General features: G+C 41.0%; 1 protein-coding gene across 2 annotated transcripts in view; it reads left to right on the top strand.

The window, feature by feature from the left end:
• Positions 1-2195: 2195 nt before the first annotated feature.
• setx (senataxin) overlaps positions 2196-16978 on the top strand; it is a 51518-nt gene continuing 36735 nt past the window's right edge. Inside the window, exons 1-7 of one of the 2 annotated variants that reach the window (XM_085965523.1) lie at positions 2196-3226; positions 6616-6826; positions 9360-9469; positions 11456-11675; positions 12967-13086; positions 14524-14689; positions 16738-16834. In XM_085965523.1, the coding sequence (XP_085821649.1) occupies positions 3047-3226; positions 6616-6826; positions 9360-9469; positions 11456-11675; positions 12967-13086; positions 14524-14689; positions 16738-16834 (1104 nt within the window). In that variant the 5' untranslated portion in view covers positions 2196-3046. Of the gene's footprint in view, positions 3227-6615; positions 6827-9359; positions 9470-11455; positions 11676-12966; positions 13087-14523; positions 14694-16737; positions 16835-16978 lie in introns of those variants that run through there. The other variant, XM_085965524.1, reaches the window with a different exon arrangement.

Below are 16978 nucleotides of genomic sequence, written 5' to 3'. Positions count from 1 at the left end.
AAAAAATCAGACACTTTAAAATGTGACTTAAGTTCAACATTTTTTTGTTTCTGTTTAGTTTAATCAGCAGTGCTGTTAAAACTAGGAGTAGTGGTGTTGGGGGGAGGAGGGGGTGCAAATTAACGAGCCTCAGTAGATCTAGTCATTAATCTGCAGTGATCTTGTCATTCCACTTGCTTGCATTAATTGGGCTCCCTTGTGCTGTCTGACTTTTTTGTCTCGTTACCTTGTTTGTGGTGTGGTGAAGGCTCTTCCTGAGCAGATGTGCAGTGAACAGTATTGTGATGTAAGCTTGTGATGCGAGCTAGCTGTAAGCCAGCTTTAAATAGGCCATGTTACTGTCTGTAGTAGGCTTTTGTTAAGACTGTTTACTGTTTTTTTTAAACGATTGTTCACGTGATAAAAGGTTCCAGGCCATCTAAAGTTGGAGAACTGAGCACAAATTGTTGCTCAATAGTGTAGAGATTTCATCCTAACAAAATATAAAAATGACGCTGTCCAATTGCAGGGTGTAAGTTTCATGTGAGCTACAACGAGCTTTGGTTTCCAGTGTATCTTACTGTTGTAGTGAATTTTGTGCCAGGCAACGAGACACTTTCCATTTCAGGCACGTCAAGCACTTCCAGGTCAAGGTGCAGAATAAAGTGCCCTCTACCTGAGCCCAAGTGTTCAGCCCCCAAACTCCAGGAACTGTTGCCTGTGATTTCCCAATGAGTAATTAAACTGTGTTTACATCGATTCTGTTTGAGAATCAAGAATTTCAGGTTCAACCTGAGACACAGCTTCTGCATCTTTTCCTGCAAAAGGCTGGTACAAAATCCGAGGCGAAGAGTCTCCTGTGGTATAAATTTTGCGAGGGGCTTAATTTTTCTAGTAATAGGTGTGTTTAATGATGATCAGCCTTGTTATTTTGGTGGCAATGGATGAAATAGTCTATACATCTTAATTCAAAGTTTAATTCAAATGATCCAATAATTCAATTTTTAGCACTGAATTCCCTCTTTCCTATTATTTATGTTGGTTAATTCAATTATTGGATAATTTATTTTTAGTGCAAAAACTATGAATTGCTAGACTGTTCAGAGCCTAATGTATGCAATGCTCACAAACCGTTCACTAACAATTTAAATAACCTCTTTATAATAAACACCAACAGCTGTTATACCTTGTTGGGGTGTAGGAAATATTTAAATTGTGGAGCTAGTTGCCTTAAGGGATAATTGTTGGGCAGTTGGAAGCAAAATCTGAAATTTTCTAGCAGTTTAATTAAAATGGATACCCTTGAGGTAAGGCCAAGTGTTCTTTTTCTGTACATTTCTTTGTAAAGGTGGCAAAAATCCCCCATCAGTTTAATTAGCAAGCTATTTAAAATTCTTCTAGCCATTTAAAAAGGGGCATTTAGAATATTAACCAGAAGTGACTAGTGTCTTTATTTTGAGGATGTAACTTTAGTACTTAAAAACTGCACACCGCGGTGACTTGTTCACTCTTCAGACGAACAAATTATCCACCTCCACTCAGTTACTTAGAAACTGGGCATGCGCCAAGATTCTTCAGCTGAACAAGCAATCGAGGCACTAGCTGTACTGTGATCAGTAGCTGCGAATGTTGGTAAGATCCGAGCAACTGAAAAGACATGCATCGCTTTTTCAGCAAGAAGCTGGCTCAATAGTTTACCACCACTGTAGGGGTCAGAATCATAACTGAACGTGTTATATCATAACTGAACATCATAACATGTTCACCGTGTAATTAATAAATGCACTTGAAAGATTTTACACTTTCATTTAATTGAGTTTAAGTTTTACCATTGTGCTATAATTATGTAATTTAAATTGTTAATATTAGTCATGTATAGCTGCACTGTTTCTTTGATCACCCTGTACGTTGACCAGTTCTTTATTTCCCCAGCAAAGTAAGATGGTAATGCTTATCAGTACGATATTTATATGCAAATTAACTGCTGAATGTAATATTTACTCTTTGTAATTTTAATGTAAGAGTGACTCGGATAAAAAGTATAATTTTAATTTTTTTCCCTCCTCCATGGGTGAATACAAATGATTGTAGTGGTTGGCTCAGGAGATTGCACTGTCTATTGGATAAGGCTAACATTGATGGGCTTTTAGTGCAATCACATCCTTCCTGTAATGTGGTGACCAGAGCTGCACGCAGTATTCTAGCTGCGGCCTAACTAGTGTTTTATACAGTTCAAGCATAGCCTCCCTGCTCTTGTGTATGTTTATTTAAAATAACTAGTCTATATACGGGAGTTCCAAATCTTTGCTTTTCTTGAAATTCTTTGTGATGGCTTGTGCAGACCTTCTCCCAGTTTTCTTGGAGATCCTGTTCTTCACATTATGGACTAGTTATGCCTACTGTGCTATTGTGGGGAAGCTGTGCACGGCAGTTCCTATGCCTCTGTGGTGGAGGGGGCGCTGCAGAAAGTTGACGGGGATGGAACTGATGGATCCAGCCACACCTGCGCACCTAGCAGTTGGTTAAAGAGCAGTATTAACCGAAACTAATGATCTTTGAGTGAGGAAGGAAGGAAAATATTTAAATACATGCACCAAGAGCAGTGAGTTTAATTTAGAGCAGTCAAGGTGTGAAAAGGTAGGAATGGACGTTAACCTTGCAAAGTTCTAACATCAGAAAGCATTTTAGCCCAGGACACCTTGATTGAATGAAGTACAGTCTACTATTCTTTCTACAATATGTGCTGCTTATTTTCCAGACAGCCCTTGGGGTTTTGAACACTGTTTACTGGAAGTATTATATTCGTTCGAAACAATTAAAAGCACACCTGTTATTGTGACAGGCAGGATATTCTCTTAATTAAGTGATGCTGTCCTCTCCTGCAGCTGACACGAGCGGTTTCGTAATTGGCTATGCTTATTGCTTGTTTAAAGTTATCGTGACTATATTCCTACAGTAGCGTTATGTGTATTGTACTTTTACACCGTGTGCGGACGATCCTAACTACTATCACACATTGCCTACTGCACTATGGTTTAATTCTGTTTTTCATGTTCAAGTAGGTAAGATGAGCACTTGTCGTTGGTGCACACCGCAAGGCTGTTCAACAATCGAGTTTCTGCACAGCTACAGTTCCGAGGAGCTCCCTCCACAGGAATTAATAGCCGCCAATGAGGATCTTTGTTATTGCCTGGAATGTGTGGTAGGGTATCACCATGCACGTGATAAACTCCCGTCGGTACACAAGGTAATGTAAAGAGTTAATCTGAAGCTAATGTTATAACTTGACGGATGTAGCCTAATGTGAATTCCTTGAAATCTGCGCTAGTAAACGCAAGGTGACATTTGCTGCACAAGGCATAGACCTGGGTGCGAGCCAAAACCTTGTGTATTTTTTTAAATGTTTTTGCTTATGAATTTCTATAATCTTTGAATATAAATGTTTTGAAGGGTGTAATGTCATACCTTCTATACACAGCATGAAATACAGAGAACGTTGAGCCTGCAAGCGTCCTGGTCTGTACAGCTCAGCTGTTACAGGCTAAATTCCATGAGCCATTAGGGGAGATCTGCAGACAGTTTAAGGCAGAAGGGCTTCCTGACTATAACTACAGGAAACTTTCGATTAACCGGCCCCTAAATAACCAGAAATGTCGGTTAACCGGTAAAATTCAGGAGTCGGTTTCAGCTAACTTTTATTACTTGCACAGCAACAAATTGAGGAAGGCAAGGGTTTGGCTGCAGCTGTTGCTAAGCTACAGAGACCCTTGCAACTTGTGGACGTTCTTCTGAAGCTAAGCAACAGGGTTTGTTGCTTCATACGGAGCTCTAAGGTCCGTATCTTTCACTACAGCGTTCGGTTATCCGGAATTGTTGCTGAACCGGCACCACGTCGGTCCCGTCCGTGCCGGATACCAGAAAGTTTCCTGTATGTTGGAGGGGAGCACTTGATACTTATGACTCAATTCTGGACAGACCTTGCCCTAGATTGCTAAAAATGAATAAAGGATAATTTAGTCAGCCCGGCGGTGTGTGCAGAACTGTGTTTTTATTTAAATATATTTCTTATTAGTACGCTACAGTCTTCATGGCAACAATCCCGGTCATTGTGTGTTTTCTCTGCTGTTACTTACTCATTGCAGTAGAAAGTGTGGCTAGATAAACATAAAAAAAACTCAAAACACACACACACACGATTGGATGATCACTTCATGGCTGATAATGGAAGGTAAGGTGCTTTGTTTGTACAGCTCTAGTTTTTCAAGATTGGGTACAGGTCTTATTGTGGTAATATTATGGGTATGAGCCTATTGCTTGTCGCTTGCTCCCCCATAATGCTTGACTGGTCTAACTTAAGTGCTTGTTTATTTCACTAAATTTTAAGAATGTCCGTATTGAACAGCTATATTCTTCAGAAATTTCATGTTTTTTCTTCATTTTAAGAATCTTTGAATTAAACAACAAAAGCTACAACATGGGGGCAACCAGTAAAAATACAAAGAAAAATAAAATAAAGAAAAGGAAATCGATTTCAACATTGCACTATATACATTGGAATAACAATACTACAAGATTGAGTGCAAGTTCATAACAGTCGAACACCTGAGGCAGGACTAAACAAATCATTAGTACAGGAAACTTTGTGCTATTCGGCACCGACGGGACCGAGCTGCTGCCGTTCCCTCAAAACTGCCGGACACTCCAGAGTTAATGTTGAAAGCTATGGAGATTTTCATCTCCGTATCTGACAACAAACACTGTTGCTTAGCAACAGCTTCCAAACAGTCGGGTGCAGCTGCAATCGTCTGTAGCTGTTGCTATAGCTACAGACCTTGCAGTGCTTGACTGGGGGGGAAAAAAAAGCAAAGAAAAGAAACGAAAAGAATAAAAAACGGCTCCTGATTTTTGCCGGTGGCTCAAGCTTGCCGGATGGTTCACCTCCGGATAACTCAAAGTTTCCTGTAACATCAAAAAATCATGTAAACCTAATTAGAGGTGAGGGCTAAGCTGAGGATAACCATAAGATGTCTTATTCAGGTTCAGTATTGGTATGGGTGGCTGGGACCTGGTCAGCAAGTTACAGAATTTGCACTTGGAAAGGTCGTAAACCTTAAGAGGGAAGGAGTATTTGGGGAGGACTAAGTGCATAACATGCCTGCAAGAGGATACAACTCGGAGGAAAATAGGCATCGATTGATATGGAGGACAATGGGGGTAAGTTCCCACCCCCTCCAATGATTTGGAGAAAACCCAGGCCCTTAAGGATACTAGCACTAACCAAGTTCAGCCTCAGAGCAAACCCAGTGGTCAACTGAGAATACCAGGCCAGCAAAAACTGCCCCTTGTGTGCTGTAATTCAAAAAGAAGCTGATATACACGACATTGGTTTGAGATGGGTGAAGGGAATACATAATTCTCTCCATTTGAGGCACCTTCCATAATTGCTGCTGCTTTGTTGAGCAAGATGTCATTGCAGCCAGTCTTCAGAAAAATTGAAGCCGGTGATGCGCAATGAACAGCAGAAGAACTAATTAGATATGCCATTCAGAATTCAGTGGGACCTCCACAGGAACACCCAAGACATAGTACAATGGGCTGAGAGCAATTGATGTCCCTGCGATGGACATGACTTTCTACGGTGTATTGGCCAAATATGACTGGCCAAAGAATTGAGTTTGGAAGATAGGTGATTGAGGATCTTCTGCTCACCACCTTGAATATTGATCTGCAGTTAGAGAAGCATACGGCTTTTGGAATTGAAAGAAAATGAGAGATTTGGAGATGTATTTCTTTTTAAGTGGGGAAAAAAAAATCCAAGCCATGGAGTGTAGCTAACTGAGCCCAATGGCCTCGACCTCTCACATTTGATCATCTAATCCAAACGAGAACCATAATTCTGGATTTAGTCCAGCACAGCGGGGAGCGAGAGCTGCGAGCCAGAGATATAGTGGAATTCAGTTTTACTGATTAGTGCTTGCAGTGATCATTCTGTTGTAATGATGGATCTATACTTGACAAAGCCACAACCAGTGTATTTTGTTGCATTCATGTATAATAATGGATCTATACTTGATAAAACACGTGTCCATGTATAATTATCAGTGAAGTTGGATTGTATGGAGTAGATTAGTGATATTGTACCATTTAATAGTCTATTGTTTCAGCACAGGGATGAATTTCACAGCTTTTGTTTCCCAATATCTCCATTTTTCTCTGATTATTTTGTTTCTATAAAGCACCTTGGGACACCTTAGAAGCATCTCCCTATCTTTGGGGTGGGGGGTATTTTCATTACTCCTGGACCATTCTCTAGCTGAGGTGGTGTGCAGGTCCATGCCAAAGCTACTTAATACGCTAGGCAATAGGAAGAACTCTGAGTTACTTTGCCATCAGATTTTCTTTGCCTCTCTACAGCAATGTGCCTAGCCTCTGTTCTGTACCTCTCTAAATCTCTAGTTGAGATCAGCAGTTCAGTGTATGAGAAGCATGTGGGCTATTCCCATCGTGTGTCAGTGCTGAGCTATTTTTGCTGCAATTGTTTAATTGTCTCAAAATGGAATAACTTTATGTTTTAAAGAGTTAAATTCAAATCCTTTTGGTTGCTGAAACCTGATTATTTGATGTTGTATTTTGCAGAATTTGTGGAAACTAGAGACTAAACGCCTGATAGAACATTTTGAAAATGCACTGAAGGAAGAGCAGGAGGAGGATGATGAGCTGTTTTTAATTGAGGATGAGCAGGAAATTCAGCTCCATGGGTACACAGGACCAGACTTTGAGAACAACCTGCGGGTCCCCATCCTGGAGATTCTCAAATACCCTTACCTACTGCTTCATGAACGCCTGAGTAAGTAATTACAAATTATGGCAGTGCACAAGTACTGCAGTTCTATAGACTTCACACGTCGGAATGGCCTCCTCCCATGAATGTGAAATGTTGCATCTTATTAAAAAAAATTATCAGTGAACTCCGCATTCTGAGTAAATTTTGGATTAGAATTGTATTCTGTCTTAGAAATATCGTGCTCTGAATTTGAACTGCCATGGTCAGAGATGTTCTCATTGCCTTTTGAAGTCAGTGAAATCAAGCCAGATTGGATTAATTAATTTAACTGAATGTGAAGCAGGAAATGTCTACTAAATCCCTGCTCAATCACTCCCTCACATCCACCTTTGATGCCCCTGTTCCTAGTAAATCATTTACTTTCTCCCACCCTGGCCATTTCCCCTGCTACAGCCCCCAACTTCATTCCCTTAAATCCAAGGGGTGCAGACATAAGAACATAAGAAATAGGAGCAGGAGTAGGCCAATCGGCCCCTCGAGCCTGCTCCGCCATTCAATAAGATCATGGCTGATCTGATCCTAACCGCCAATCCACTATCACAGAACCATCTCCTGAATCTAACAGAATTAGACACACGAAATAGGAGCAGGATCAGGCTACACGGCCCCTGGGCCCGCTCCGCTACCCACAGGGCCATGACCGATCCGAACCTAGACTCATGTCCAAATTCCTGCCCGCTCCCCGTAACCCTTAATTCCCTTTACTTCTAGGAAACTGTCTATTTCTGTTTTAAATTTATGTAATGATGTAGCTTCTACAGCTTTTTGGGGCAGCATATTCCAGGGACCTACCACCCTCTGAGTGAAGTAGTTCCTCCTCATCTCAGTTTTGAAAGAGCAGCCCCTTATTCTAAGACTATGCCCCCTAGTTCTAGTTTCACCCATCATCGGGAACATCCTCCCCGCATCCACCCGATCCAACCCCTTCACAATCTTATATGTTTCAATAAGATCGCCTCTCATTCTTCTGAACTCCAATGAGTAGAGTCCCAATCTACTCAACCTCTCCTCATATGTCCATCCCCTCATCCCCGGGATTAACCGAGTGAACCTTCTTTGTACTGACTCGAGAGCAAGTATGTCCTTTCTTAAGTATGGACACCAAAACTGTACGCAGTATTCCAGGTGCGGTCTCACCAATACCTTGTACAACTGAAGCAATACCTCCCTATTTTTATATTCTATCCCCCTAGCAATGAAAGCCAACATTCCATTGGCCTTCTTAATCACTTGCTGCACCTGCATACTAACCTTTTGAGTTTCATGCACCAGGACCCCCAGATCCCTTTGTACTTCAGTAGTTTCCAGTTTCTTGCCATTAAGATAATAACTTGCTCTACGATTTTTCCTGCCAAAGTGCATAACCTCACACTTTCCAGTATTGTATTCCACCTGCCAAATCTGCCCACTTACTTAGCCTGTCTATGTCCCCTTACAGGTTTTTTATGTCCTCCTCACTCACTACTTTCCCTCCCATCTTAGTATCATCTGCAAACTTTGATATGTTACACTCGGTCCCCTCCTCCAAATCGTTAATATAGATTGTAAAGAGTTGGGGACCCAGCACTGACCCCTGCGGAACACCACTAGTTACTGATTGCCAGTCTGAGAATGAACCATTTATCCTGACTTGAATGTATATGCCGCAAGACTGGCTTAGCCGTTCATTGCCAGATCTGGCTGGACCACGTTAAGCAGTGTTCTCTGCCAAAACTGCTCACTACTCTAGGATCATCCTGTAATACAAATATCACTCCAGGCTTTTCTCCATTACCAACTGTCTCCTTAAACCCCTCTCCCTTGCACCCTTGCCTCCAACAAGTGTGAGGAGTACATGGACTTCTTTGCCACTAAGATTGAGATCAGGGGATTGGGGCACATTGCATAGCTCTTTCAAATAGCTGGTGCACATGATGGGCCAAATGGCCGCCTCCTGTGCTGTGTGATTCTATGAACTCTGGGTTCCTCCAATTCTGGCCTCTTGTGCATCCCTGATATCCGTAGCCCTTGGCAGCTGTGACTGGAATTCCCTCCCTAAACCTCTTTGCCTCTCTACCCCTTTCTCCTATAAGACACTTCTTAAAACCTACCTGTTTGACCAAGCTTTCAGTTACCTGCCCTAATGTGGCTCGGTGTCAAATTTTGTCTGAGAACGCCTTGGTACGTTTTACTATGTTAAAGGCGCTATATAAATGGAAGTTATTGTGAACATTTTGCTGGTTATCAACTGGAGAGCAAGATGGAAGGAGGTGGATATCTAATAATCTACCTGCTATTTCATGAATTTTGATACAGCAATGGGCTGCGAGATCATGCAGTAGCAGTTGGGATATAATTTGGGAAACTGAGGAGAAGGAAGCTAGGATCAGAATTGCTAAAATTCTTGGAGCTTGGATCATTTGAGACTTTGGCTGCAATTCAGTCTTCCTGTCAAACTATTTTGAGTCTTCCATTTCCGTAACTTCTGGAACAGTGAAAATCTATTTTAATAACCCCTCTAAGGAAGTGTAGACATAACTTTCACTTTCTGTTTTAGGTGAGTTGTGTATTGAGGCCCTTAGTAAAATGGAGCAGGTGAATTTCTCCTTTCAGACATTTGAAAAGTATCCTGGTATCTATCTGCTTCTGGTGCACCCAAATGAAACGGTAAGTCTTACTTGACTCCTCCTCTTAGGCAGTCCCTCGGAACTGAGGATGACTTGCTTCCACATTAAAAATGAGTTCTCAGGTGACTGATGAGTCCAATGCGGGACCTACAGTCTCTGTCACAGGCGGGGCAGACGGTGGTTGAAGGGGCGGGTGGGTGGGGTGCTTGGGTTGACGTGCGCTCCTTGCGCTGCCTTCGCTTGGCTTCCGCTTGCTCCTGGTGAAGAGACTCGAGGTGTTCGGCACCTTCCCGGATGCTTCTCCTCCACTTTGTGTGGTCTTGGGCCAGGGATTCCCAGGTGCCGGTGGGGATGTTACACTTTTTCAAGGAGGTTTTGAGGGTGTCCTTGAAGCGTTTCCTCTGCCCACCTGGGGCTCTCTTGCCATGCCAGAGCTCCGAGTAGAGCGCTTGTTTTGGGAGTCTCGTATTGGGCATGCGGACAGTGTGACCCGTCCATCGGAGCTGATTGAGCGTGGTCAAAGCTTCGATGCTGGGGATGTTGGCCTGAGCAAGGACACTGACGTTGGTGCACCTATTCTGCCAATGGATTTGCAGGATCTTGTGGAGCCAGCGTTGGTGGTACCTCTCCAGTGCTTTGACGTGCCTGCTGTACGTGGTCCATGTCTCTGAGGCATACAGCAGGGCGGGTATCACTGCTGCCCTGTAGACCATGAGCTTAGTGCCGGGTTTGAGGTCCTGGTCTTCAAACACACTCTTCCTCAGGCGACCGAAGGCTGCACTGGCACACTGAAGAAGTGCATGGTTTTCTATGGAAGTCGGTTTCTGTTGCTTACGTGAAAACCTGAAGCAGTGAAACTTGTATCTAATGAGCAAGTAGAAACGCAAAATGCTGGAAATGCACAGCAGGCCCCTCAACAACAAGTTGCTGATGGACCTGCTGTGCATTTCCAACAATTTCTGTTTTTATTTCAGATTTCCAGTGTGTTTTTTTTGTTGCATCCAACAAGCAAATGTTAGGACTGCCTTCGGGCATTTTTGTTACATACGCAAAAGCCAAATAAAATTTGAAGCCTTTTTTTTCTATTTGAGTTGGAAAACTCACATATCTGTGATTTGGTAACATGCTCAAGACTCTACTATTTGTCACTTGGTTCAGGTACTACAATGTGTACCAACTGAATGTGAATACCAGAATTGAAAATGTGTCAGACTTAAAAAGTCTACATGTATGAGTTAGACTTTTTGGTGCCTTGTACAGTAGTTTCAACTGTATTCTCTTGAAAATACAACTGTTGAAGAACAAATTGAAAAGAGGGTGCATATAAGCAGTGTATTTCCCTGTAATCTAATTATTCTGAAATCCGTAGCATTGAAATCACAAACGATTGGTAAGTGTCATTTGGTACACCGCACACTCTGAAATGCTTCCAAAAAAGAACAAATAAAACCCAGATTTGAAAATCATTGATTTAAATTTCGGTATACACGCTAGATGGTAGGGAGTGAGTGACAGGTTAAACATAACCTCAGGGGTCAGGTGCCATTTGCTTAAACTAAAAGTAAACTATCAAAATCACTCTCTTTTTACAGCCTTGTAATTCATCCCACTTTTTTGTTTGTGTTTATGTTCATATGTTGTATGTAAAATAAGTGTTTTATTTTGTAGGAAAAATAATTGCAAATAGATAAAGTTAAATCCTTTTGGTCATCCCATTGGGTGGGTGAGTAAATTTATATGTCACCATATCACCAAATATATCCATGTTTTATTTTAAGTATCGACTTTGGTGCTATTTGATGTTTATGGGGGCTTTGATTATAGATAGAAGGACAGTTAATCTGAGCTGGTCTTGTGCACTTTCTCGTGGCTGGTTTGGAGCAGCTTTGGGAGTATAGGGAACTGATCACCTATCCTTGGTAGCAACTAATATATGACCAATGGGAGAAAAATGAAGGATATTTGTCTATTTAAAAAAAATAAAAAATAACGTAGCATATTTGTTAGCGTTTCAATTTGTTTTTAGATCAGGAAATGGGCAATCCTTGCTGCCAGATCTCTTGGAAAGGTGGAACGAGATGATTTCTATGACCTACAGGAAGTGATAACATGCCTGCTGAAGGTCATTGAACTGGACCTTTTTGAAAACACCGATTTCTATAACAGTTATGGAATAGAAGAGGGAAAATTGATCCTTTTACCACCCCATCTTTATGATGTTACCAACCACAAGAACTACTGGCTTGGTGAGTGCAGTAATTATCATGGTGATTTAAAGATCTGCTGTAGGTTGGTACCTTGGAAAAATGGAAAAGCTTTGAGTGACGGGCTAGTGGTGAAAGGAGGGCACTATTATGGAATATGTTGGGACAAGTGGGTATCACAACTCTTAATTAAAAATTATGCTCTAACAGATCTCACCCTTAAATGGTTGTTTTTCCTCTCCTAAACTCAAGCTTACAATTTTCAAAAGATGATAAAGGGCATCATTTTTTGATTGCTCCATGTGTATTATAGATAAACAGGATAAGTGTTTTTCTCCACATAAACCATATAGTTTAATCCCACTCTCTTGCTTGTGTCCCATATCTGTTAATTCTTTTTTTCAAGCAACTATCTAGTTCCCCTCAAAAGAAAATTCTAACCACCTATTTAATTCTTTGTATTTTAAATTTGTGTCACCTTGTTACGGTCTTGTCGACCAGTTGAAATAACCTATACTATTTATCTTTATCATAACCCTTCATAATCTTTGAGACCTCTAGCATACGCCCCTTAACCTTCTCGGTTCTGGTGAAGAAAGCCCTAAATTCCTGAGTCTCTTCAAACTCCTCATCGCTAGTAACATCCTAGTGAATTTACACAGCACCTTTCCATTGCTTTTATATCCTTCCTATAATAGGTTCTCCAAAACTGTGTACACTAGTCCAACTTTGACCGATGGTCCTGTACAGGTTCAACATGACTTTCTTGCTTTTGTATTCCATTCCTCCAGGTAAAAAGCTAACGGATTCAGTTTGCTCTTTATAGCCGTATCTACATGTCCTATATAACTGCAAGCATATCCAGGTCCTTCTGTTACATTTTAAATGGTTGGTTAAGAGTTTAAATGCATTTCCAGTAGAGTTGTCAAGGGTGCGTATTCAGGATTGCCACCTCACGGTTTTCATTTGCAATTCAAACACGCCCTTAATTGAAGAGAGACCTTCTCTTAACTACTCTTATCAAAATAATCTCCCTATTCTTGCAGATGTCTCCAGTCCATCCTTTTAAATTTAGGAAAGGAGCAGCCTCTATGTTGATCTGACTTACCGTAGTTTTTCTGTATGAGCCTGCCAAAGCGAAACATTCTGCTTGTGTGCAGAGTGGAATGAGAGTACATTCGAAGTCATTGTCAAATAAACTAAAAAGTTGTACTTGGTTTCTTTTTAAATGAATAGGAAAAATACTGAAGTCAGTTAATTGAGAGATTCTTACTAATGAGAACCTATTTCATTGTTGGCACATATATGCTATCATAAATCTTCACTTGCATAGGTATCTGCATGCTGTTGATGGTACTGGATGAACAAGCTATGGACTCACTACTACTTGCCCAAGATAAGCAAAATGACTTCATGCAGTCTATTCTGAACACCATGATGAAAAGTAAACCAGGTGTGTCTGAATATTTCTGTAGATGCGATGTTGCCATACAGCTTGAATGATTGTGCAAGTATGATGGTGAAGAAGTGCTTATTTTTAATAGGGTTAACCTATATTTTATTTTGGAGCAGTGTAGGCAGATACATTTAGCTGCCCTATCTGTTCATATTAGCTTTTATACTTTTAAATGATCTGTCGGAACTTTATACTTCACATTTACAATGTCTTGTGGCATCAATAGGAATGTTTTTTTTTTGAAAGAGTAACTTCAAATGGAAAACCACTGAACCAAAATACCTGCCTTTAATGAAAGAGGAAGTAGACCTGTTTTGTTTCCTGTAGCGATAACAACACTTTCATTTTGACTTTCTGTGAAAGTAAAATAGTACAGTAGTGTTAAATTATTTGCACGATATATTCAACATAATGTGGTGCACCTGTATGCACATAAAATTGAGACTAATACCACTTATGCACAATGTAATTTAGTCAAATGTTAGAATAGCAAAAATAAAACTAACCAGAAAATTTGGTAATAAAATGTACTTAATGTTTTAAATTAATGATTTTTTTTAACACAATCCTAAATTTGAGAATTTGAAACTGGTGCATGCACGGACATTTCCAGTCACCAGCAACCTTTATGTCAGTGACGAGGAGAAAGAAATTGCAGTTTCGAAGGAATCCTTCCAGATAGTTTGCTGCTTTTTTATAACCTAGACAAATCGGAGGAATAGTTGCTTTTTAAAATCATGGCCTGCGTGTTTTTAGCCTTTTATGATGTCTGTGTTTATCATGCCTAAAATAACTTGTCACATCAATCTCCTTCCTTTTAACTTTAGTCAGTTCATTTTAAGCTACAATGTACCTCTCCTCAACAAAAAAAATTAAATGAATAATGACTTTGACTTGGTTAAACGGAGTTAAAATTTGATGTCAAAAATATTTTTTGAATGCAAGTTTAGCTGGATGCGCATGTCCTAGTACTCTCTCTTTACCTCGTAAGTGTCTAATATCTTGGCCCAGATCACTGAACATTTTCAACCTATCCACAAAAATAATTGAGAATAATGGCCTAGATTCTCTTATTTTAGTGCTGGTGGTAATCTATTAAAACGAATCAATGTTACAATCAGAAAATCTAGGCTAATATCTCTTGGGTGTAACAGCTACACTATAGGAGGGAGCAGTCGCCCATTCCCCTGCTGCAAAATCAGCCATTTGGGCTGTTAAAGCTTTGTTAGTTTGACTGCTAAGAATTACATTTTTTTTTGCTAAAGAGGACTGTGTGTAGATTGCCATTGAATCAGTTTCAGTTTGAGCTTTATGCACGTTTGAGTTATAAGCTCAGGGCGGTGAGCAACCTCTGCTGTATTTTTTTAAAAACCATCGAAGATTGAAACATTAGAATTTTACTGACTGATTTCTTTGCAATGATTTGTATTGTAGATGATGCTTCTGATCCATTCTGGCCAGCTCTGCAGTGCTTCATGGTAATCCTTGATCGACTTGGGTCAAAAGTCTGGGGCCAACTCATTGACCCTACAGAGGCGTTCCAGACCATTATTCGAAGCCAGAGCTACAACGACGAGATAGAAAGCGTTCGTAATCCAAGGTTGGTAAGTTGGATGGAGATATCTACTGCTGCTGGGAAAGAGAGAAAATCAGTGGGATATACAGATTATTCCGTGAGTCAAAAGATTTAACAATAACTACTTGCAGTTATATAGTGCCTCTAACGTGTTAAAATGTCCAAAGGTGCATCAGAGGTGAAAATGGATGCCAAGCAGCAGTAGATAAGTTAGGGAATCTGATCAAAAGATTGTTCAAAGAGGTAGGTTTTGAGGAGTCTTCTGATGTAGTGGAGCGGTGCAGCGAGGTGGAGGATTTTAGGCGAAATGTTCTTGGTTGTGCGGTCACAATGACTGATGGTTTTGTTATCGAAAGTGGAGCAGAAGGCGAGGGTGCAAAGAATGCTAGAGTCTGAGAGCGAAGATGTGTGTTGGTGTAGAGCTGATTACAGTAGTAGGTGAAGGGGTGAGGTTGTGGAAATATTTGGATTTCACGTATTGGGCGATGGGGAGTGATGTAATAAAACTCACTCCGCACTTGGTTTGAGTATAAAGCAAGGCTTTAATCAACTTGTTTCAGAACATGGAGGTCTAGTTGTACTTCACTAGTTCCTTGTCTTACAAAACGTCCCTGGCAAGCTGGGGCCGACGCCAGAGTATTTATACTCCTTGGACGGCGCCACCAGCTGGCCGTCCAGCGTTATTTCACTAGTAGTTTCTTGATGAATGATGAGATTTATGACGGGGAGTCTTGGAGGTTGAAGAGGATGTGGTGGCAGTGGGAGCAGAACCAAGTGCAGGAGAGATGGCAAGTCGCAGAGTTTTGGACGAGTTTGCGCTTATGCAAGGAGAAACCTAGGAAGCCTGTCGGAGAAGTCAAGTATGGAGGTGAAGGAAGGTTTCAGCAGTAGTGGGAAGGACAACGCGGAGATGCAAATAGATGGTCTTGATGGATAGGATACAGGATTTGAAACATAGCTCAGTCAAATGGGACACCAAGGTTCCACACCTTTCTGTTCAGCCTGAGTGAGTAGCTGGAGAGGAATTGGGGACCAGGGTGTGAAGTTCTAGGTGGGTCTCTTTTTTTGCCTCTCCTAGGAGATTGTGTGACTGAGGGATCGGTTGATGGTGCATGTAAGCTGTGTCAAAGCTGATTGGGACAGGCTGAAAGGAACTAGTTGGTGTTTTTTTTTTCTTATCTCCCATTAAACTTAATGAGTGGGAAATGGCTACAGAGCGATGAGGTTAGATCTAGGGTATGAGGGTGTGGTTACCCGCTGTTAACTTGATTGGTGCCCCGATGCTGAACACCATCCAAGACATGGTTCATTTGATTGGCACCCTGCCACTGGTCTCAATTGCCACTCGCCCCACCACCAGCACAATGTGCCTACATGCTGCACTACAGCACCCTACCAAGCTTGCTTCGACAGCACCTCCCAGTCACATGATCGCTACCATAGAGAAGGCAAAAACAGCAATATCATGGGAACACCTCTTGATTTGGGCGTATATCACTATTCCTTCAAATCACTGGGTCAAAATCCTAGAATTCTTACCTAACGTCATTAGGAGAGGAGCATCACCACAAGGACTGCAGTGATTCAAGAAGGTGGCCCAATATCAGCTTCTCAGGGCAACTTTGAATGGACAATAAATGTGGCTTTGTCAAAGTTTCCTGAACAAGTGGATGGGGAAAATACACCTTTTCTTCAGGGGGCAGCTAGGTGACCGCTGTGGGTTAACGTACTGACCGTTATCATGTGGAATTTGTTTGAATGCAATCCAGAGTGACGGGATGAAAGTTTTCTCTCTCTAATGGCTGTAAGGCTTCTTGAAAAATGTGTTTGGCAATTGGGTGGTAGTTTGCAGTACAACATTGGTAATGTAGCACGAATAGACAATAAATTGACATTCCCACTGACCAGAAGGATGGCTGATGTGGGAGTTCTGAAAATTCACATGTTAGGAGAAGCTGTTCTAAAGTGCCATAATGAAAATTTAAATAACTTTTGGCTTTTCACCCCAAAATAGTTCACATTTTATCTGGTTTAACCTTAATAACCAATATTGTACCAACACTTGTTTTTAGAAATAACATCAAGATAAAATGTGATCTGGATGGTGATGACGACATGGTTTCGTGCAGCCAGATTGTCTATGACTACAACTTGAAAAGGCAAAGCAAGGTACTAAGCAAGTCATTCCACTATCATGTTAAATATCGATCCAATCAAGTTCTGTTTTTATTTGTAGCACTCTTTTAAGTGAGTTACGATGAAGGATACCAATCAATCCACTATGATCAAATGTAATTTTCCCTTGTTGGTTGT

The sequence above is a fragment of the Somniosus microcephalus genome, chromosome 23 (genome assembly GCF_052327205.1).
Source record: "Somniosus microcephalus isolate GS21.2 chromosome 23, FLI_Smic_1.0, whole genome shotgun sequence".
In the NCBI taxonomy this organism is placed as follows: Eukaryota; Metazoa; Chordata; class Chondrichthyes; order Squaliformes; family Somniosidae; genus Somniosus; species Somniosus microcephalus.
This window is presented reverse-complemented; position numbering and strand designations above follow the sequence as displayed.